Source organism: Tamandua tetradactyla, chromosome 16 (assembly GCF_023851605.1).
Source record: "Tamandua tetradactyla isolate mTamTet1 chromosome 16, mTamTet1.pri, whole genome shotgun sequence".
NCBI lineage: Eukaryota > Metazoa > Chordata > Mammalia > Pilosa > Myrmecophagidae > Tamandua > Tamandua tetradactyla.
Genome location: NC_135342.1, coordinates 25,839,401 through 25,861,193, shown reverse-complemented (window position 1 = coordinate 25,861,193; position 21,793 = coordinate 25,839,401). Strand labels below are relative to the sequence as shown.

General features: G+C 44.3%; 1 protein-coding gene and 1 long non-coding RNA gene across 16 annotated transcripts in view; one reads left to right on the top strand and one right to left on the bottom strand.

The window, feature by feature from the left end:
• Positions 1-21,793, top strand: part of SIPA1L3 (signal induced proliferation associated 1 like 3) — a 308,825-nt gene that overhangs the window by 218,172 nt on the left and 68,860 nt on the right. For all 14 annotated transcript variants that reach the window (XR_013163484.1, XM_077132031.1, XM_077132021.1 and 11 more), the window contains 3 exons: positions 6,502-6,776; positions 15,267-15,518; positions 16,311-16,448. Coding sequence is in view for 13 of the 14 variants with exons in the window: in XM_077132031.1 (XP_076988146.1) it covers positions 6,502-6,776; positions 15,267-15,518; positions 16,311-16,448 (665 nt within the window). In the remaining variant the exon portion in view is untranslated. The remainder of the gene's footprint in view (positions 1-6,501; positions 6,777-15,266; positions 15,519-16,310; positions 16,449-21,793) is intronic.
• LOC143659258 (uncharacterized) overlaps positions 12,730-21,793 on the bottom strand; it is a 38,321-nt gene continuing 29,257 nt past the window's right edge. The window contains exons 4-5 of one of the 2 annotated variants that reach the window (XR_013163485.1): positions 13,376-13,511; positions 12,730-13,228 (exon numbers count right to left, since the gene is read on the bottom strand). This is a non-coding gene — a long non-coding RNA (uncharacterized LOC143659258). Of the gene's footprint in view, positions 13,232-13,375; positions 13,512-21,793 lie in introns of both variants that reach the window. The other variant, XR_013163486.1, reaches the window with a different exon arrangement.

Sequence of the window (21,793 nt, the reverse complement as noted above, 5' to 3'; positions counted from 1 at the left end):
AATGTTTAGGTCTTTGCTCCAATTTGAGTTAATTTTTGTATAAGGTGTGAGATATGGATCCTCTTTCATTCTTTTGTGTATTGATATCCAGTTCTCCAAACACCATTTATTGGAGAGGCTGCTCTGTCCCAGGTGAGTTGGCTTGACCCCCTTATCAAAGATCTATTGTCCATAAATGAGAGAATCTATATCTGAACACTCTTTTCAATTCCATTGGTCAGTATATCTGTCTTTATGCCAGTACCAAGCTGTTTTGACCACTGTAGCTTCATAATAAGTTTTAAAGTCAGGTAATGAGACCTCCCACTTCATTTTTCTTTCTCAAGATATTGTTAGCTATTCAGGGCACCCTGCCCTTTATATTCATGATCTTACATAATCCTCACACCCACCCCACAAAGTATAGGAACTGTTCTTATCCCCACTAGACAGATGAGGAAATTGAGGCTCAGGGAGTTATAGTTACTCAGATAAGGTTGCATAGCCAGTGGATGGCAGAACTGGGGTCTGAACTGTGGTTTTTCTGACCCTAGCCTATTTGTACTCAAGACTAGTATCTAACTGTTTACTCAGCATCTCCACTTGAGTGTCCAGTAGCCCCCTGAAACTTTACATGTCCAGTGGCAAACTATTGGTTTTCCTTCCTACCCTCAGAGTTTTCCTGTCGCGGTAAAGAACAACTCCATCGTCCCATTTATTGAGGTCAAAAGCCTTGGCATCGGCAACAGCTCCTGTCTTTCCCTCACACCCACATCTAATCTGTCAGCCGGTTCTGTCAGCTCCACCTTCAAATTAAGCAGACTCCAACCACTTCTCCCTCTTCCACAGCCCACCCTCGCCTGCACTGCCATTGTCTCTCGAGTGCTATTGCAGTAGCAGTAGTCTCAGTGGTCTGTTCTCAGCGTGGTAGTCAAAGGGATCTGATCACATCACTGTTGTGCGCAAAACCCTCTGCTCACTCTAGGTAGAAGTCAGAGCCCATCAGTGGCCCAAAAGGCGCTGCCCAACCCGGTCGGAGTTATCCTCTCTGACCTCATCTTTCCATCACTCTTTCTGCTCCAGCCACACAGACCTCTGCTGATTTGAGTACATTATGCAGGTGTCCAGCCTCAGGGCCTTTGCACTGCCTATATTCTCACTGGCACACTCTTCCCCCACATCCCCTCCCCTTCCCTTCAGTCAAGCGCCACCTTGTCAGTAAGGCCTTATTATCTAAAATTGCAACACCCCCCACCCCAACTAGGCCCTGAACTTTTTTACCCTGCTTTACTACCATCTGACATATATTTATCTGTTTGTTCACTGCATGTTATCAGCAAGCCAGCATCTGTTACCCAGTAGATAATCAGTTACCAGTGAACTTGTATTGAATGAGCAAATGCATGCATGTGCTCCTGAGTTGAGGACAATAGTGAACATTGTGGGGTGCTAGCTGTGAGTCAGACCTTGCTCAGGACCTTACCTTTCTTCCTCACACAGCCCAGTGAGGGATGCACCATTTGCATCCCAGCTTCATAGACAAGGAAACTAAAGCCCAGAGAGGCGAAGTGAATTACCCAGGCCCTCTAGTGAATTACTGTTCCAAATTCTTCAGTGTTAGGCTCTTCTCTTTCCCCGAATCCTGATGGCAGCTTGCATTGCTCAGGCAGTGACCGGGCAGGCACTGTGCCAGGTGGCATGTTTTACCCACATCCTCTCTGTGCCACTCCATCCCATGCCTACCCCTGTGCTGCTATTGGCACAGCATTTGCAGAACACATTTCCACAAGACCCCTCTCCCTCTGTCTCAGTGTCTTAGAACTCACTGAAGAACCATCAACACAGGAAGCAATGCCATAAGCCATCTCCAGTGAGAGGACAGGTCCATCATAAACCACTCATGACATTGTGTCTCTTTTTTATGAAGTGTTCCAGTGCCAGGAATCAGACCCAGGCAGTCTGACTTCACCACCCCAGATACCCAGAACCAATCCCATCACTTGATTTGTTAGTTCAGTAAATTTAATTACGTGCATGGCCCTTGGCTAGACAGTGCTGGGATACAGTGGTGACCGTGGGCCCTGCGCTTGAGAGGCCTCCCATCTGAGGCAGATATTGAACAAGAGTTACACCAGCAAAGGGGGTTAAAATGGGAATGTTAAGAATGACAGGAGGGCCTATTACAAGTACCTCAATGAGGTAAGTAGGAGGTCTCTAACCCACAAGCTAGATGCAGTCTCTAGACATGTTTCCTTAAATGTGTTTTAAAAATTAGTTGCCAAAGCTTAGTACTTGAAAGATTTCATGTGAATCTGGCTTTCTGGCTTCTCTTGAAAAAAATCTGGCTACACTGGGCTCACTTTTGCACAGGACAGTAGTCAGCTGAGGTAGGGTGATCAGTACCGCCTTTAAGTGGGGTACATGTGGGCCAGTTGGAACAGTGTGGCCAGATTACAGGAAGCTCACTCTCACTCGTGTTAATGGATCCAAAACTTTGGCTTCTCTGATTGGTCTCATAAGATATTCCTTATACCATGTGGCCTTTCCGGAAGCTTGTAAAATCAGGCATGGTTCGCTTCTTCAACTGGAGCTTGCTTTTATTCTTTATTAAAGGAAAGGGGATGCTAAAGGAAAGAAGCTAGACACAGAAGGCCGCATAGTGTATGATTGTCTTTATATGAATGTCCAAAATATGCAAATTCGTAAAGTCAAAATGTCAATTAGTGGTTGCCAGGGGCTTAGGGAAGGAAATGGGAAATGACTGCTTATGGATGCAGGGTTTCTTTTTGGAGTAATGAATTTCTTTTTGAGTATCTAGTATGTATGTGGAACTAGATAAGGGCCGTGGTTGCACAACATGTGAATGTACTAAATGCCACTGAATCATACACTTTTAAATGGCAAGTGTATGTAAATTTTATCATAATTGAAAGAAACAAAGCAAAGGGAACCAGAATTTCAGGACACTAAGAGAGCAACCAAAGAGGACTTCAGTTATCTGTTTCCTATCTAAAATGATCCAAAGCAGCTCTAGCAGGTAGTTACAGACAGCTGCTACAATAAAGAGGCTGCAAAATCCAGGAGCTGAAATAAGTTGAGAGTTTCTCCTTTGTTAGCACTTAATCTGGACAAGGCTAGTGGGGCCAGCTCAGGGACTCAGGCTCCTTCCATCTTGTTGCTCTTCCTTTCCTTAGTATTGTACTTATTTGCATGGTCAACACTGAGTCACTCCCAGATCCATACTCCTGCCTACAGGAAGGAAGAAAGAGTGAGTGTAGATGGTAAGCAGTTTTGTTTTTAAGAACACAAGGTAGATGTTTCATCCCCCCCTCCCCTTACATCCTGTTGGCCAAAACCTAGTCATATGTCCACAGCCAACTGCAAGGGAAGCTGAGAAATGTGGTCCCTGACTAGGTGGCCGTGAGCTCATCAGAGCTCTGTTTAGGAATGTGCACCTAATTACTGAAAGGAAGGATGGAAGACTGGATGGTTGAAGGCAGTGAGCTGTCTCTGCCATAGCTGTGTTCCAGCTGTTGCCTACACTCTGCCCAGGCCTCTGTCCAGGGTGGGGTTCTTCCTGTTGAAACCTCCCAGGATTCCCTGGGTTGATGTAGCTTAATCAGTCATGGGAGTAGACACACAGGATTTTTCTCTACAACCCATAACCCACAGCCAAATTCTTTGGGGGACAGGGTGACTGCGTCACAGGAAGAATTTGACTCCCTAATCAAAGGTAATGGGCAGGGATGACTCCAGTCACAGCTTTTTCTTTTGAGGCATTAAGCAGTAAGCTTGGAGTCAATTATTTCAAGTCAATAACTTTTCAATCGTGGAAAACTCCAAACATATACAAAAGTTGAAGAAATGTCATAATGAACCCCATCACCAGCATAATTGTTATCAACCCACAGCCAATCTTGTTTCATCCATTTTTCCCTTACCTTTCCCCTGATTATTTTGAAGTAAATCCTAGACATCATATCATCTATAAATGTTTCTGTGTTTATCTCTGAAAGATGCAGACTCTTGAAAGACTGTTGAAACCATGTTGTCATCATCACATGTAAAAAAAATTCTTTAAAGCAAATACACAGGTGCCATTCATTAATAGGCTGTTGTTCTAGTTTGCTAGCTGCCAGAATGCAGTGTACCAGAAATGGAATGGCTTTTAAAAGGGGAATTTAATAAGTTGCTAATTTACAGTTCTCAGGCCAAGGAAATGTCCCAATTAAGTCTATAGAAATGTCCAATCTAAGGCATCCAGGGAAAGATACCTTGGTTCAGGGAGGCTGATGAAGTTCAAGGTTTCTCTCAAGTGAGAAGGCACATGGTGAACACAGTCACAGTTTCTCTCTCAGCTGGAAGGGCACATGGCGAACATCATCTGCTAGCTTTCTCTCCTGGCTTCCTGGTTCATGAACCTCCCTGGGAGGCATTTTCCTTCTTCATCTCCAAAGGTCGCTGGCTCATGGACTCTGCTTCGTGGTGCTATAGCATTCTCTGCTCTCTCCGAATCTCCTCCATTCTCCAAAATGTTTCCTCTTTTATAGGATTCCAGAAACTTAACAAGACCCATCTGAATAAGTGGAGACATGTCGTCACCTAATCCAGTTTAACAATCACTCTTGATTAAATCACATCTCCAGGAAGAGGATCTAATTACAGATTCAAACATACAGTATTGAATAGGGATCATTCTGCCTTTACGAAATGGGATTTATATTAAAATATGGCTTTTCTAAGAGACATACATCCTTTCAAACCAGCGCGGTTGTGAAATTGATTACTGGATCTTGACCAACATTGTTTTTTAACTTTTTTTGTTGTATGATATAACATATGTACAAAGCAAAGAAAGAAAAAAGCAATCTTTTCCAAAGCACTCTTCATCAAGTAGTTATAGGACAGGTTCCAGAGTTTGTCATGGGCTACTGTTCCATCATCTCAGATTTTTCTTTCTAGCTGCTCCAGAACATTAGAGGCTAGAAGGAATATTTTTTTATCATCACAATTGATTTTTTTTCCTTTTTTTTTTTTTGTGAAAAATAACATATATATATATATATATATATATATATATATATATATATATATATATATATACCAAAAAAGCAATAAATTTCAAAGCACATCGCAATAATTAGTTGTAGAACAGATTTCAGAGTTTGGAATGGGTTCAATCAACAATTTTAAAGGATAGGATAGAAAATAGCAAAAAGTATCAGAGTATATCCTAGCAAGTAAGAATAAGCACAGTTTTGTAAAGTGTGGTTTTAGATATCCAGGTTTTCCACATTCCTAAACTTTTGCTATCAAAATCAGGAACCTAACAGATCTTGTTATAATTTCATCTGTTCCGCCTGAGCTCCTGCTCTCCATGCTCAAGAATGTGATCAACTTGGATTGCAACAACTATTCGTATATATGTTGGGGACTAGGGGAAGGGAGGACCTGTAAACTGGTTTGTGATGTAAAATGGCTCCTTATTGTGAGTGGTGGCCTGAAAAGTATGAAAGCCCCTGCTTGAATCAGTTCATTAAACCAGATCATTTTTAAGCAGAGTGACTTCTCACAGGAATTTGAATCCTTATATGTTCTCTTTCCTTAGTGCAGTTTTAAGGGAGAAAAGACAGGTCTTGATGTAACTCTTTTAATAGCTAGAGCTCGCGAATTTAACTTTTTTTTAATCCCCAAGAAGGTGTGGGGAGGCATGCAGTGGCATGCAGAAGAACTGGGGGTTCTATTTAGTGAGTCCTCCTCTCTTAATGTTAATATATTATAATGAGAAAAAATGGCACACAGTGAAGTAGGGTGTAATTGGAGGCAAGGCCTAGTGGTCTGTTCCGTCCTGGGTTGGAGAAGGTCTAAGAGGAGATTGGGGATGGGTTTGTGCCTCCATAAATGATGCCAAAAAAGAATATGGCTTGAGCCTCAAGCTAGAAAAGATGTCAGCATTGCTAGTCTGTTGCTTCTCCCACTTAGTTTAATCAATCATTGTATCCTCAAAAAACAATTCTTTCTTATTCTTTCTATATGTCCATCCTGGGTTCAGCTGGGAGCTCTGTTCCACATTGTCCTAACTCTGGGACCCTAGCTTTCCAAACAGCCACTCTCTGGAATAGCACTGGTCTCTGCGGCAGAGGGAAAAGGCATACAGAGAGTCTCTCCCAGCAGTTAAATTCCCTAATCTAGGTGGCATGCCAGTTCTACTCCCAACTCATTGACTAAAACAAGTCCCACAAGACCACAAAGGTGCCAGGAAGTATAGTCCATACATGGGGAAGTAGGGAGACAGCAGCTTGTAAATTGCTCCTGACAGCCAGGGTCACTAGGAGGTAATGAGTCACATAATTACATATCTACCTCTCCTCTTTGGGTGGATATTCACCCTCCTGGCATCTTCTAAGCTGGGGGGATAAGAGTCAGCAAGGTGTTTGGCCTCAAAGTAGGGAACTGACTAGGACCTTCTAGAAGAGCTGACCCAGAACCACTTTTGAGACGAGATCCTCCTGTTGACTGCAGGTAATGACCAATGGCTGGGAGACCGTGGACATGACACTGCGGCGGAACGGGCTTGGTCAGCTGGGCTTCCATGTGAAGTATGATGGGACTGTGGCCGAGGTGGAGGACTATGGGTTTGCCTGGCAGGCCGGCCTTCGGCAAGGCAGTCGGCTGGTGGAGATCTGCAAGGTGGCTGTGGTCACGCTGACCCATGACCAGATGATCGACCTGCTGCGCACCTCTGTCACAGTGAAGGTGGTCATCATCCCGCCTTTTGATGACGGCACCCCCCGGCGGTAAGGGCACCCACTCCACAAGGCAGGAGTTGAGGGTGGGGGTTGCAGCACTGAGAGGGCCAGTGAGAGGCCTCTCCATCCCTGTCCCTTGAGCCATGGAGGAGGGGGAAAGACATGCCCTTTCTCAGCAGTGAGAGTGACAGGGTAGTGGTAATTGTGGGAGAGTCAGTGTCTACTGGCCACTCACTAAGATTCACACATACGTATCCTCTCATTCCCTCTTCACAGTGGCCCCACGAAGTCAGCCCCTCATTGTTCCCATTTCCTAGGTGAGGACACAAGTTAAGTGACTTGCTTCGCTTATCGGCTCAGCACATATTTATTGAACCTCTGCTAGGTGCAGGTTCCATTCTGCATGCTGGGGACACAGTGCCTGCCTTCTTGAAGTTTGAGTTCCCAGAAGGAGAGAGAGATGTGTAAACAAATACATACATAATACAGTATTGGGTAATGGTAAGTTTGATGGAGAAGACTAAAGCAAGGTAAACAGAAGAGCATGAGCTTGATAGGAGGCCACTCCTAGCAGAGAAGGTTCCAGGGCAGAGGCAGCCAGGTGGTTGGATGGGCCAGTAGGTTCCAGGGCAAAGCCCCTCAGGTAAGAATGTGCTGGAATGGTCATGAGCACAGGGAGGCCTGGGTGGCCAGAGCAGAGCAAGCAAGGGTGAGAGACCAGAGTACAGGGAGAGAAGGGATAGGAGCTGATTGTGGGGGCCTTATGGGCTCGAGGTGGGGACCAGTGGAGACTGGTCTTGGGTTTGTTTTTTTTTAATTCACTATAGCATTACTTTATTATAGTATGTTATAATATTTTATGTACTTTATATAAATAAGGTCTCTACTTTTTTTCTTTTTTTTTTTTTTGAAAAATAGCATATATAGGGTGGCGTGACAGTAGCTCAGCAGGTAGAATTCTCACCTGCCATGCCAGAGACCCAGGTTCTCTTCCTGGTGCCTGCACATGTAATAAATAAATTAATTAATTAATTAATCACCCACCTAAAAAAAATAACATATATACAAAAAAGCGATAAATTTCAAAGCACAGCACCACAATTACTTGCAGAACAGATTTCAGAGTTTAGTGTGGGTTACAATTCTTCCATTTTAGGTTTTTACTTTTAGCTGCTCTAAGATACTAGAGACTAAAAGAGATATACATTTAAAGATTCAGCAATCATATTCGTTTGTTAAACCTTACCTTCTCTGTATAACTCCACCATCACCTTTGATCTTTCTATCCCTCTCTTTAGGGGTGTTTGGGCTATGGCCATTCTAACCTTTTCATGTTGGAAGAGTATCTCACTAATATGGGGTAGGGAGAAGGAGCTATCTGATGTCCTAGAGAAGCTGGGCCCTCTAGGTTTCAGATTTAACTGGTCCAGGGACTTCTCTGGAGGTTGTAGGTTTCTGGAAAGTTGCACTAGTGCATGGAACCCTTATGGAATCTTATATATTGCCCTAAGTGTTCTTTACGTTTGGATGGAATGGTCCTGGTTGGGGGTTGGCAGGTGTTCTAGTTTGCTTGCTGCCAGAATGCAATTTACCAGAAACGGAATGGCTTTTAAAAAGGGGAATTTAATAAGTTGCTAGTTTACAGTTCTAAGGCCAAGAAAATGTCCCAGTTAAAACAAGTCTGTAGAAATATCCAATCAGAGGCATCCAGGGAAAAATACCTTGGTTCAAGAAGGCCAGTGAAGTTCAGGGTTTCTCTCTCAAGTGAGAAGGCACATGGTAAACACAGTCACAGTTTCTCTCTCAGCTGGAAGGGCACATGGCATGCACGGTGTCATCTGCTAGCTTTCTCTCCTGGCTTCCTGGTTCGTGAAGCTCCCCGGGAGGCATTTTCCTTCTTCATCTCCAAAGGTCGCTAGCTTGTGGACTCTCTGCTTCGTGGTGCTGCAGCATTCTCTGCTCTCTCCGAAGCTCCTCATTCTCCAAAATGTTTCCTCTTTTATAGGACTCCAGAAACTTATCAAGACCCATCCAAATGAGTGGAGACATGTCGTCACATAATCCAGTTTAACAACCACTCTTGATTAAATCACATCTCCAGGGAGATGATCTGATTACAGTTTCAAGCACACAGTATTGAATAGGGATTATTCTGCCTTTATGAAATGGGATTTTGATCAAAACATGGCTTTTCTGGGGGACATACATCCTTTCAAACCAGCACAGCAGGTTATGATAGGTAGCAGTGTCTAACTGAAACTTGCATAAGAGCAACCTCCAGAGTAGCCTCTCAACTCTATTTGAACTCTCTCTGCCACTGGTACTTTATTAGTTACACTTCTTTTCCACCTTTTGGTCAGGATGGAAATGTTGATCACATGGTGCCAGGGCCAGATTTATCCCTGGGAGTCATCTCCCACATCACCAGGGAGACTTTCACCCCTGGGTGTCATGTCCCATGTAGGAGGAAGGGCAATGATTTCACTTGCAGAGTTGGGTTTAGAGAGAGTGAGGCCACATCTGAGCAAAAAAAAGAGGTCCTCCAGAAGTAACTCCTAGGCATACTAAGCTTCTCTGCTACCTACAAAAGCTTCACAAGAGTAAGCCTCATGATCGAGGGCATAGCCTATTGATTTGGGTATCCCTAAAGTTTGACACACTATCAGGGGATTCCCTGATGGTAAGGTTTAATAGTTCCATGTTTTTTCTCCCATCCCTCAAGGAACTTTGCCAATACTTTTTGATTATCTGCTTAATATACTCTAGGATGTATCCAGGCATTACATTAATCTATACAGGATTAAAGGACCTCTTTCTTATTCTGTGCTCACTGTGTTTCAGTTGTTCAAATGAACTATACAGATAGGTTGATTTAGATTATGCATTACAGAAAACTTCATTTCCAGACCAAATAAACCTTTCTTCCATTGGTCTCAAAGAGTATGTGTGGTTATAAAATATAGACAATGTCTTCCTTACCCCTGTGTTCTGAATTACTTTAATCCCAACCTGATCAGCTCCGTTCTTATCTCTAAATCAGCCTCTCGAAATCCAGAAATAATAATTATCACTCCAGACTTAATGTGTCTGCTATAAAAGCTCCTGTCTTCTTATAAGCATTTTCAAAGGAGACCATACCATTGTTCTTTTGTTTCTGGTTTATTTTGCCTCACCAAATGTCCCACGTGTTCATTCACATCGTTGCATGCCTCACGACTTCATTCCTTTTTGCAGCAGCACAACCTTCATTCAGAAGCATGTGTCTTGGGTTTTTATTCCACTAGCAGAGGAAAGCCATTGGAAAGTTTGTTTCTCTAGTTTTGTTGCATTTTTTATTGGAACATTTCAGACATAGTAAAAGTGGACTGAACCTCCAGCATCAACATTCATCAGCATATGGCCAGTTTATTTATTTATTTATTTTTTTTTTTTTTTTTGCTTTTTAAAAATCTCTATATGCCCAGCTTGGATTACCTATCTGAAGCAATCCCAGGCCTTGGAATGTATCTCTACACAATAAAGACTTAAAAAAAAATTGCATCTAAAAAATGTAACAATAATTCCTTAAATACTAACTACCCTAGATATGCATAATGTTCCCGTGTTGTCTTGTTCTTAGAGATTCTCATATTGGATTTGGTTGATAAGTCTCTTAAGGATCTTTTAATCTGTAAATTTTCCCCTTCCTTTTTTTTTCCTTGCAATCCATTTTTGGGAAGAATGCTGATCATTTGTCTTTTAGAGTGTCCTACTTCCTACATTGGTCTGGTTGTATCACCTTGGTATCATTAAACCTATTTCTCTGACATGTGTATTTCCCATAAACTGGTAGTTTTGTTCGAATCTTGATCAGATGCTGGTTGAATTTATTCCTAGGTGTGGGTCCATCAGAAAGCACCAGGTGTCTGCTTGCCCCTCTGGCACTGTCACCACCCCATACCTCAGTCTCTTAATTAGTAAGTTGGGGGAAACAATAGACTCATTCCCAAAAACTGGTTGTGAGGTTGAAGGAGATTTGTAAAGGAACTAGAACATGAGTTGGCCTAAGATGTGCTCTAGAAACATTAGCCATTAGGTACTGGGTGTGAGGAAAATAAAGGGCTTGACCTAGAATGGGACAAGTTGAAGGATGAGAAGGTGCCAGAAGGCCCTTGCAGGCAGGAAGTAGCCATCATAAAGGCCTTGGAGTGAGAAAGAAGACCCACAGCTTAGTGATGGACCTGCAAGAGGCCTGTGTGGCTGGGCAGGATAAGCCCAGGGGAGAGCCCAGGATGAGGTGGTATTTATATATGACCTCACTGGCCTCACACCAGTGCTAGTGGCATCCCATTTTACAGATGAGAAAACCGAGGTCCAGAGCAGCCAAATCACTTGTGCAGAGTTGCGCAACTAGTAAGTGACAGAGCAAAACTTAAATCTAGGCCTACCTATCTCTGTTACACTCTGCTGCCTCCAAAGACCATCAGGAGCTGGGGACACACAAGTTGTGATTGCTCTGTCACCACCTTCTTGAGTCCTGCTTGCTCTGCACTTGGGCAGGCAAAATCCTGAAATCACAGGCTTGGCCACTCCCCCACCCACAGCCCCTCAACCTCAGGACTCCAGTCAAGTTTCAGGTACCCCTTCTCTCAGCCTTCTTCCTGTGCCTCCTCCACTCTGACAGAGACTAGGGGCCCTTCCACACCTACCCAGATCTCTGCACAGGCAACTCTGGTGACCAGTAACCCCCCAGGTGAAGTCCCTGGTAGTTGTACTCCTTAGTTAAGGATATGACCCCTTCTACTTCACTCTGCATACATGTGCACATTTGTACATGTACACATGATGGACCAGCTCACCTACCAGATGACTGTCCAGGACTGGGGCAGTGCTTGAGAAAGGCTGCATAGGTGTCTGCAGCCATGCAGAGGGACCAGGTGAAGCAACAGTAGCAGGCTCACTTTCCTGGCTTTGTCTCCCCACAGTCAGGGAAGGTGTGACCTAGGGGTGGGTTTTGCTCCCTGTTCTGTTAAGTAGAAAGACTGTTATCATATTCCTTAACAAGGCAGCCACCGAAACAGGCTCTCCTTTTACAGGGATGGCGTGAACTTGGGGGGGTTTTGTCGTTCTTCAAATGGTAGAGTGGTCTAGCTGACTTCATCTGCAGAGCTGATAACCCCAGCTCTGGGACTCCTCCAGCTTCCTTCTGCTACCCTGGTCTTCTGGCTCAAAAGGCACCATGAGCTCCAAGGTGAAAAACACTTGAAGACAGGCAGAAGCATGCTTACTGCCACTCACCAGGTTCATCATGGCATGCCTTCTGACTCAGTGCCATTCAGCTCACAGTCTTGCACAGCCACTGAATGGAGTACCAGGAGTCATCCCCTTTTGCCTAGACAGCAAGACTGAAGTTCTTCAATGAGCTCTGAGCCTCTGTGCCACAGCTGGTGGGAAGACTTTGCAGATCCTCTCGTGTGTCCTGGCAACTGAGGTACTTGCATGGGTCAGAAGTGCTCTCAGCTCACTGTCATGTTGCTGCCTGGCAGGGAAGGTGTGCCTGGCATGTTTTCATCCCCTTTGGTTAGACCCAGCACCTCTAGTCAGGAGTTGGAGATTTCTCCCTGTGAAGGGAAATCAACCCCCCACCCCAAGTGAGTGAGTAGAAGAGAGCAAAATGAGTCCCCATAGCCCTCAGAAGTCAAGGAAAAGGAGGCAGTGAAGAAGTGTGATCTGAGAGTTTCTGGGGCATTCCCAGGTGGCCTCAGACATCTCCCTTAACTCCCTCATGTCGGCTAAAAGGTTGGACTGGAATGGTTAATGCATGTTGGTGGTAGAAGCAAAAGACCAGAAACCTATTTGCCCATTCACAGGTGATGGGCTAAGTAAAGTCCAGGTCATCCACGTGATAGACCATTTATCGACTGTTAAAAGAGAATGAAGACAATGTGTTTGTGCTGAGAAGAAATGGTAAGAACTATTAATTGGGAGAAAAAGAAACACCATGCTATATTAGGAGATAGTGAATTATTCATTTTATTACTATTTTTAAGAATATTGCTTGTCTACGTAGAATATTTCTGGAAGATACGTAGGAAACTAGGAACAATGGTGGCTTCTGTTGAGTGAAACTGGGAACAGGAATAGGAGACAGGATGCCTTTTTATGTGACTTTAATCTTTAAAAACAATTTCAAAAACTGAATCAGTGCTGTGGGGTTTCTTATACTTTAGCCTATATCAGAACCATCACGACAGCTTGGTGAAATACAGATGCCTGGGCTCTACCTCCAGAGGGGATTCTGATTCCTATGGTCAGAGGCAAGGCCTGGGAACCTGCATTATTTTACCAAGCACCCAAGGTGATTCTGGTGCTGGTGGTTGCCAGATCACTTGAGAAAGGTGGAGAGAAGCCGAGGAGAGATTTGTTCCAAAACCCCCAGGTGAATAGCTGGCCTCCAGGAAATGGAAGGAAGGCTTCAGCTTCTAAGCAGGTAGGAATGGCAGGGGATCTGTCCAGGGAGTCTGCTGGAAAAGAGGATAGCATTAGCTCCTGTTTATTAAGCATTTGACATAAGACACTCTGCTGATGCTCACACCCACTCTGTGAAGTGGGGACCACCCCCATCTTAAAGATTAGGAACCTGAGGTTCTGAGAAATAAATCACTCACCCAAAGCTACATGGGTAGGAAGTGGCAGAGCTGGGGTCTAAACCAGAAGTCTGGGCCAGGAGTCCTGGCTTTCTTCCATGCTGCCCTTCAGGATAACTGGATAAAGTTTCTCTCCTTGAGGTCACCCTAAAAGCTCCTGGCTCAAAGTGAAGCTATCAGTACCTTGAAAAGAAGTCAAGGGCCCAAGAAATCCACCCGTTCCATCCCAGGCCACTGTAGACTGGGGCAGTGTGCAGGTAGTCAAGGTTGTGGCTTTGGAGTCAATTTATATATTTAAGTCTGGTTTCTACCTCTTACTGCCTGTTAGACCTTGGACAAGTTACTTCTCTGTGCCTCAATTTACTCAACTCTAAAATGTGATGTATTAATCAGTACTCTGATTATCAGCAACAGAACCAGTTCAAGCAAGATGAAGCAAAAGATGAATTTATTGGCTCATATAACTGGAAAGACCAGAAATAGGAGAAGACTTAGGCATAAGAGTTTCCAGGGACTCAGACAACCTCATCAGGAATCTTTCTATGAAGTGTCCCTTTTCCTGTCTTAGTGTCTTTCTTAGGCAGTCTCTCACTTCATGGGAACAAAGATGACTCCCCTCTATAATTCCAGGCTTAGGTACCCCCAGCTCAGCAGATGCTATAAAAATAAATATTTTCCCCCAACAGTTCCAGTTGGCTTCAGTTGGCCTCACTTAGGACACATGACATGCCCTGCACCAGTCATTGTGGCCAAGGAGACAGAATTTTCTGATTGGCTGGGCCTAGGTCACATGCTCATATCTGAAGCCAGGAAGTAGAGTCACTTCCACCCAGTGCACGCAGATCTGTTATCAGGAGAAGGAGGCATGGAGGCTGGGCAGGCAGGAAGAGCAGGTATGCCCTGCTTAGGGATGATGATGGTCCTTCTTCCATATCTGCTCAGCTCTGTCCTGTCTACCACCTCTGTTGGGCATTTGTGTTGTTAGTGTAACCAAGGGTGGTTATTGGTGAGGCATCCGTACCTTCCAACCCCAATGGACTGACAGGTACAGTGTGTCATCCCTAGGTCACCATTAGATAACTATTTAGCAGCCGCATCCTGGGCCCAGAGCCTCCAAGCCACCAGGTCCACCAGAGCTTTTGCAAGTTGGCCATGAATGTTCCCTAGGCTCAGGGGAACTCAGGTGAGCCACAGAGCAGCTTGATGAGGACCTGCAAGCTTGCCGGCCAAAGGCGCCTCAGAGCTCAGCTCACACAGTCTGGAGGGTAGATTTCCTAAGCCCAGTCCACCTGCCTTGGGCATCGAGTCCCTTTCTGTACTGCACCACAGCAGCAGTGGAGAAATGCCAGGAAAGCCACAGTACATGTGCCAGCCTGATCTGGAGGGTTTCACAGGCCATTCTACATCTATTTCAAGGTTCTGGATTTCGTGGCTTTTTTTTTTTTTAACCACCCTGCAAAGTAGGTCACCTGCTCCTCTTCTAGCTGCCTTTTAGCTTCTTTGGAATAAGGCAGATACTATCCTTTGGATCTGAGGGCAACCGCCTCTCTGGCACCAAGTGCTACTAGGGTGGCTGAGCCCATTCTCTGCAGGACACCAGCAGACTTGAGGCCTGGGTGAGGGAGAAGGGAGAGGCAGGGAAGGAAGAGAGAATGAGAGGAAGGAGAGGAAATGAGGGAAAGGGACTTGGCAGTCATAATCCCTGTGTTAGGCCCTGTCCCAGTTGAGGGCTCTGAGCTGGTAAGTTTCAGATCAATTTAAGGGGTATCCATTCTGCCTTTAACATAGGTTCATCTCTGGCAGGAAAACCCAACCAAGTGTCAGGAAGCAGTAGGTCTCTCCCAGTCAGTAGGCCCACATGAGTACCAGTGGACTGGGGCCTTTCTAAGTAACACCTGTTTTTCTTTTCCAGGGGATGGCCAGATTCCTATGACATGAATACCTTGGAGCCCAAGGCTGAGCCGGAAAGCGTGACCCCTGGAGGGCGGCCCCCCTACCGCAGCAATGCTCCCTGGCAGTGGAGTGGACCAGCATCCCATAATTCTCTGCCAGCCTCCAAGTGGGCCTCTGCCACCACGCCTGGCCATGTCCAGTCCCTGAGCCGGCCCCCAAAGCAGAACCCCATGGTCCCATTCCGGGAGTCCCAGCCGCTGCACAGCAAGAGGTAAGGACCTACCAAGGGGCACCACCCTCCCACCCCCATCTCCCTCCTGTCCTCGTCCTTCCTCCCCATTCTCTCTCCGTCCCCCTTTTTCTCCATTCTTTTCTTTGCCTCCATGTTCCTCCCTTCCTTCTTGCCCTTATGCCTCCCTTTGCTTCTCCCTCCCTCCCTTCTTTTAATTTCCTTATGGGTCCACTGTGTGAGGGCCCTGTGTAGGGTAGCACAGGGTCTGAGGTTAGAAATCCTCCATGTCTTAGGATCAGAAATCTATATAATTTTTTTAAGGTCAAGGGACTCCTGACCCCAAAATTTAAGACACTGGCTACTTCTTGGGGGAGGCAGGGTAGTGGGAAAGAGAGAAACACACAGGCAGGTGTAAGTAATTGTCACCATTCTAATTCACGGAGTTTGTCTTTTTCTCATGCTGTATAACTTACAGATAGTCTTTTGTATACATTATATATTTTATTAAAAAAAAAAGTCAACGGCAAAAAAGTGGTGGGGAGGACTCCAACTTGCAGAGAAGTCACCTCCATCACAACTGTGGGAACTGAGGGGTAGGAGCAGCAGCAATGAAACTGTGAAAAGGGAGGGCCAGGGATATCTCGGCTTTTCACCATTCACCTCTCTGTCCTGAAGGGTGAATAGCCGGTGGGCTGTGGGTGGGCCTGAAGGATAGGTCTGTCTGTCTGTCCTCTGTTAGCCCAGAGGTAGCCCCCCACCCCACCCCTCATAGCCTCCCCACTCCCCCTGCTCTGCCCTTGCCTACTTCCTTCCTCCCGTCTCTTGTTCCAGGCCTGTCAGCTTCCCAGAAACCCCTTACACGGCATCACCAGCAGGGGCCGACAGAGTCCCTCCCTACCGACAGCCTTCTGGGAGCTTCTCCACCCCTGGCTCGGCCACCTATGCAAGATACAAGCCATCCCCAGAAAGGTCAGAATCTCTTCACTGTTTTTAAATTAAGGAATCTTAGTTAAGGTATAGACTTTATTCCCCAGGAAATATACACACCCACAATTTTGTATGCCATTTTTAGTGGGTCTGTAGACCCTGAAGGTCATCAGAGGACCTCCAGCAGGTTGGCTATATCTCACTTGAGATGTGGGCCTGGCTGGGCTGAGGAGGGCTCTCCATTGACTTTTCCTGTATCAGAATCTGTGTTGCCATTTTCTTGACCCCTGTATCACTTGTCTGAGCAAGACCACATCCAGTCAGTAGGCCCACATGAGTACCATTCATCTCTCTCCAGCCCTGAATACCCAAGACCGGGCCACCAGTGTTATCTGGTTTTTTGGTCTTCCAGACTTTAATCTGCCCCCTAGGATCCATCCCCAACCTACCAGCCCAAGGGATCTTCCCAGAACCTCCATAACTGTCCAGTCCCAGTACTGAGCTTTACAGACTGGCATTTAAGGTACTGTATTATCAGGCCCTACCTGAGCACACCTTCCAGCTGCCCTCAGCCACAGCACCCTGTGCTGTTCCCCTCCCAGGCCCCTGTCTTGGGTGTCCCCACCATTCCCCCATCCCCAGGCCAGAACTGTGGACCTTCTCCTAGGAACCTCCCTTACTCCACCCCCACTCCCATTCTCATCACCTATCTCCTCAGCCTCTTTAGCATCCCTCCTGCCCACCCCTTCTCTTTTCCTCACTGTCTGCCCTGGCCCTACCTGGCCACCTCCCTGGGCTCTTGGCCTCCAGTCTTACCTCCTCTGTTCCACCCTCCACTCAGCAGCCATGAGAATCTTTCTTTACTTGGTCATGTCTATTCCTGGCCCCTCACAGTGACCACCAGGGTCCCACCTACCTCTCCAACCTTGTACACTCGTCCAGCCACATTGACCACTTCTGATTTTCTAGGTAGACTGTCTGCATCTCTGAACCATTGCTCATCTTCTCCCCTCTGCCTGAGTATTCCCCATGCTCCTCACCCCACTGCATCCCCACTGCGCCCACTTGAGTTTAGTTGCTCCTCCAGGAAACCTACCCGATCCTCACCCAGCACTAGAAGGTGCTACTCCTGCCACAGCCTGCACCACTCTCCATTCGGTTGGCCCACTTAGGTTTTGTACACTCGTGTGTATACAAGCTCAAATGAGAGAGAGCACTTTCTAAGAGCTAGGACTTTCCAGTTTGTCTTTGTATCTGGCACGTGGTAGAGACTCAGTGTATATTTGAAGTATGGATAAAAGGTGGGCAAGTGAGTGAGTCTGTAGAGATACGACTTCCTGCCTTAAGACTAAGATCTGCCCATCACCCATCCTTAATGGGCATTCCAGTCCCCTGGAGTTAAAATAGCCCCACAAAAACATCTTCAAGACCTAGTAATAGGAGATAGCTTCCTAAACTTATACCCAAAGCATAAGCAACAAAAGTAAAAATAGATCAATGGAAACTCCTCCAAATCAAATGCTTCTGCACTTCGAAAGACTTTCAAAAAAAGTGAAGAGGCAGCCAACTCAATGGGAGAAAATATTTGGAAATCACATATCGGACAAAAATTTGATTTCCTGTATATACAAAGAAATCATACAACTCAACAACAGAAGAACAAACAGTACAATTATAAAATGGGCTAAAGATTTGAATAGGCATTCTTCTGAAGAGCAAATACAGATGGCTCAAAAGCACATGAAGAGATGCTCATTTTCGCTAACTGTAGGAGAAATGCAGATCAATACTACAATGAGATGCCACCTAACACCTATAAGAATGGCTGCTATTAAACAAACAGGAAACTATAAATGTTGGTGAGGATATGGAGAAACTGGGACACTTATGCACTGCTGGTGAGAATGTATGACAGTGCAGCCACCATGGAAAACTGTTTGGTGATTCCTTAGGAAAATAAATATCGAGTTGCCCTATGACCCAGCAATAGCACTACTTGGTATATACGGAGAAGAGCTGAAAGTAACAACACAAACAGACATTTGCACACTGATGTTCATAGCCACATTATTCACAATCGCCAAAAGATGGAAACAAACCAAATGCCCATCACAGACAAGTGGATCAGCAAAATGTGGTATATACATACGATAGAATATTATGCAACAGTAAGACAAAAGGACACCTGATATTGATTGTATATGTAGAATGGAATGATTTCTAAATGTTGTGTTAGTTAATTTTTTTTAATTAATAAATAAATAAATAAAAAGGACACCTGAAGCACATGACAAGATGAATAAACCTTGAGGACCTAATGCTGAGTGAAGTTAGCCATATACAAAAGGATAGATACTGTATGATTCCACTTTTATGACCAGCATAAATGTATAATTAGAGGCTTTTAATACACAGAATATAGGGGATTTGGAGATACATAGAAGCTAGAGATGGGTGAACTGTTAGCTGATGAGGTTGAACTCCAATGTAAGGGAATAGATGGGAGTGAAGGTGATTCTCTAGTGGGTCTGTAAGTAATATTACCATATTGAAGATGAGCAAGATTGAAAAGGGTTGTATAGACCTACGTGTCCCACTGATGAACACTAGAAATATGAACTCTTGCAAGAATTACTTCAAAGATATAATTCTTGTATAAAGAGTGTATGAGTCCAGGGTACAAGGGGAAAACTGCTATTGCATGCTATGAGCTATGTTCAAAAGGAAACCATTAGCACTACCACAGCAGCAGCAGAGGTAAATAATGGGCAGAGAAACAAGAGTTAAGGGGGGGGGGGGTAGATTTTCTATTTGGTGAGGGTGTGTTTATTGGTTTTCTTTCTCTTGGGAATAATGAAATTTTCTAAAATTGAGAATGTTGATGGACTGTGGACTTTGGGCCCTCTACATGATGCCCAATGAATGAATGCAGGTGGCTAAAGGATGCACTGACAGAGAAGTAGATTGGCGAATGATGGTGTATACTTATGAATGAAGGTTGTGCTGCTACAAAAAGGAACAAAGTTGTGGGGCATGTAACGAGGTGAATGAACATGTGAGACATGTGGTAAGACAAAATAAGCCAGAAACAAAAGAACAAGAATGGTATGGTCAGCTTTAGAAAATGCTTATAAGAAAACAGGGGCCTAGATTGTAAGCTTTTAGAGCTGACACATTAAGTCCAGAGTGATGATGATTATTTCTGGATTTTGAGAGGCTGTTTTATATATATAAACTGAAATTTAGAGGTAAGAACAAAGCCAAACAGATTGGGTTAAAGTAAGTTAGAGCATAGGGGTAAGGAAGACAGTGTCTTTATTTTAGAACCGCACATACTCTTTGAGACCAATGGAAGAAAGGTTTATTTGGTCTGGAACTAATTTTCTGTAGTGCATAATCTAATTCAACCTATCTGTATAGCTCATTTGAACTGAAACACAGTTCAGTTCAAACTGAACAACTGAAACACAGTGAGTATAGAATTAGAAAGAGATCCTTTAATCCTGTATAGATTAATGTAATGCCTGGATACATCCTAGAGTATATTAAGCAGATAATCAAAAAGTATTGGCAAAGTCCCCTGAGGGAAGGGAGAGAAATATGGAACTATTAAACCTTACCATCAAGAAATCCCCTGATACTGTGTCAAACTTTAAGGACACCCAAATCAATAGACCATGCCTTCGATCATGAGGTTTACTATTGTGAAGCTTATGTAGGTAGCAGAGAAGCTTAGCCTACCTATAGGCATGCCTAAGAGTTGCTTCTGGAAGACCTCTTTTGTTGCTCAGATGTGGCCTCATCTCTAAAAGCCCAACTCTGCAAGTGAAATCATTGCCCTCCCTCCTATGTGGGACATGACATCCCAGGGATGAATCCAGACTGGCACCATGGGATCACGGTGCCATCCTGACCAAAAAGGGGAAAAGAAGTATAATTAATAAAGTAAGAGTGGTAGAGAGAGTTCAGATAGAGTCGAGAGACTATTCTGGAGGTTGCTCTTACACAAGCTTCAGTTAGACTTTGCTACCTATCATAACCATAACCTGCTAACCCCCAACCAGGACCATTCCATCCAATCCTAAAGAGCACTTAGGGCAGTATAGAAGATTCTACAAGGCTTCCATGCACTAAAGTAACTTTCCAGAAACCTACAACCTCCAGATGGTCCCTTAATGGGAACAATTAAGTCCTGAAACCTAGTTTAGCCTCTCCAGAACATCAGATAGTTCCATCTCCCTTCCCTATATTAGTGACAGACCATTTCAATATGAGAAATTCAGAATTGCCATAGCCCAAACACCCCTAAAGAGAGGGATGGAAAGTTGATGGTGGAGTTATACAGAGAAGATATGATTTAACAAATGAATATGAAGGCTGAATCGTTAAATCAATATCTCTTTTAGTCCCAAGTGTTTTAGAGCAGCTAGAAGTAAAAACCTAAAATTGTGAGGTTGTAACCCATGTCAAAGTCTGAAATATGTTCTACAACTAATTGTAGTGCTATGCTTGGAAATTTATAGCTTTTTTTGTATGTATGTTATTTTTCACAAAAAAAAAGAAGGGGAAAAAAAAGTCGATTGTGATGATAAAAAAAATATTTAAACCCTCTAGCCTCCTATATTCTGGATCAACTAGAAGGGAAAATCTGAGAGGATTATATGGTAGCCCATGACAGACTCAGGGGTCTGTCCTGTAACTACTTGTGGAAGAGTGCTTTGAAAACTATTGCTGTTTTATTTCTTTGCTTTATATATATATATATATATATATATATATATATATATATATATATATATTATATATAAATTATATATAATATATATATATATATATATATTATACTAATACAGTTTAAAAAAAAGAAGTAGTGAAAAAAATTTATATCCCCATAGTTTCTGGTGGTTTAGGTCTAGAATAGAGCACAACACACAGATGATACCGGTCCACTAAACCATCGTTCAGTTGTTAAACAGGGAAACCTATCCATTCTTTCTTTTTCTAATAGCCATAATTCAGTTTTCGTTCAGCAGAGAGTTTTAAAAGCCATCTGTGAGCCAGGCACCAGGAGAAATATTTGAGATGTTCAATTCCCAGAGATTCCTGTCCTCAAAGCACTTGCTGTCTTTGTGGCAAGAGGGCTTAGAGACCACTTGCACTGTGATGAGTGCTCTAATAAATAAATGGGGTTTGGAGGAGGGAGCTGTCATGGACTAGCCCTGGAGGTCAAGGTTGGGTACCCAGAGGGCTTGACATTTGAGCAGGGCCTTGAGAGGTTAGTGGACGTTTGCCAACAGAGATAGGGGAGTAAGTTATTCTGGACACACGGACACAAATAAGCAGGATGAGATGGAATGGAGGAGAAATGGAGAATACAGGTTATAGGG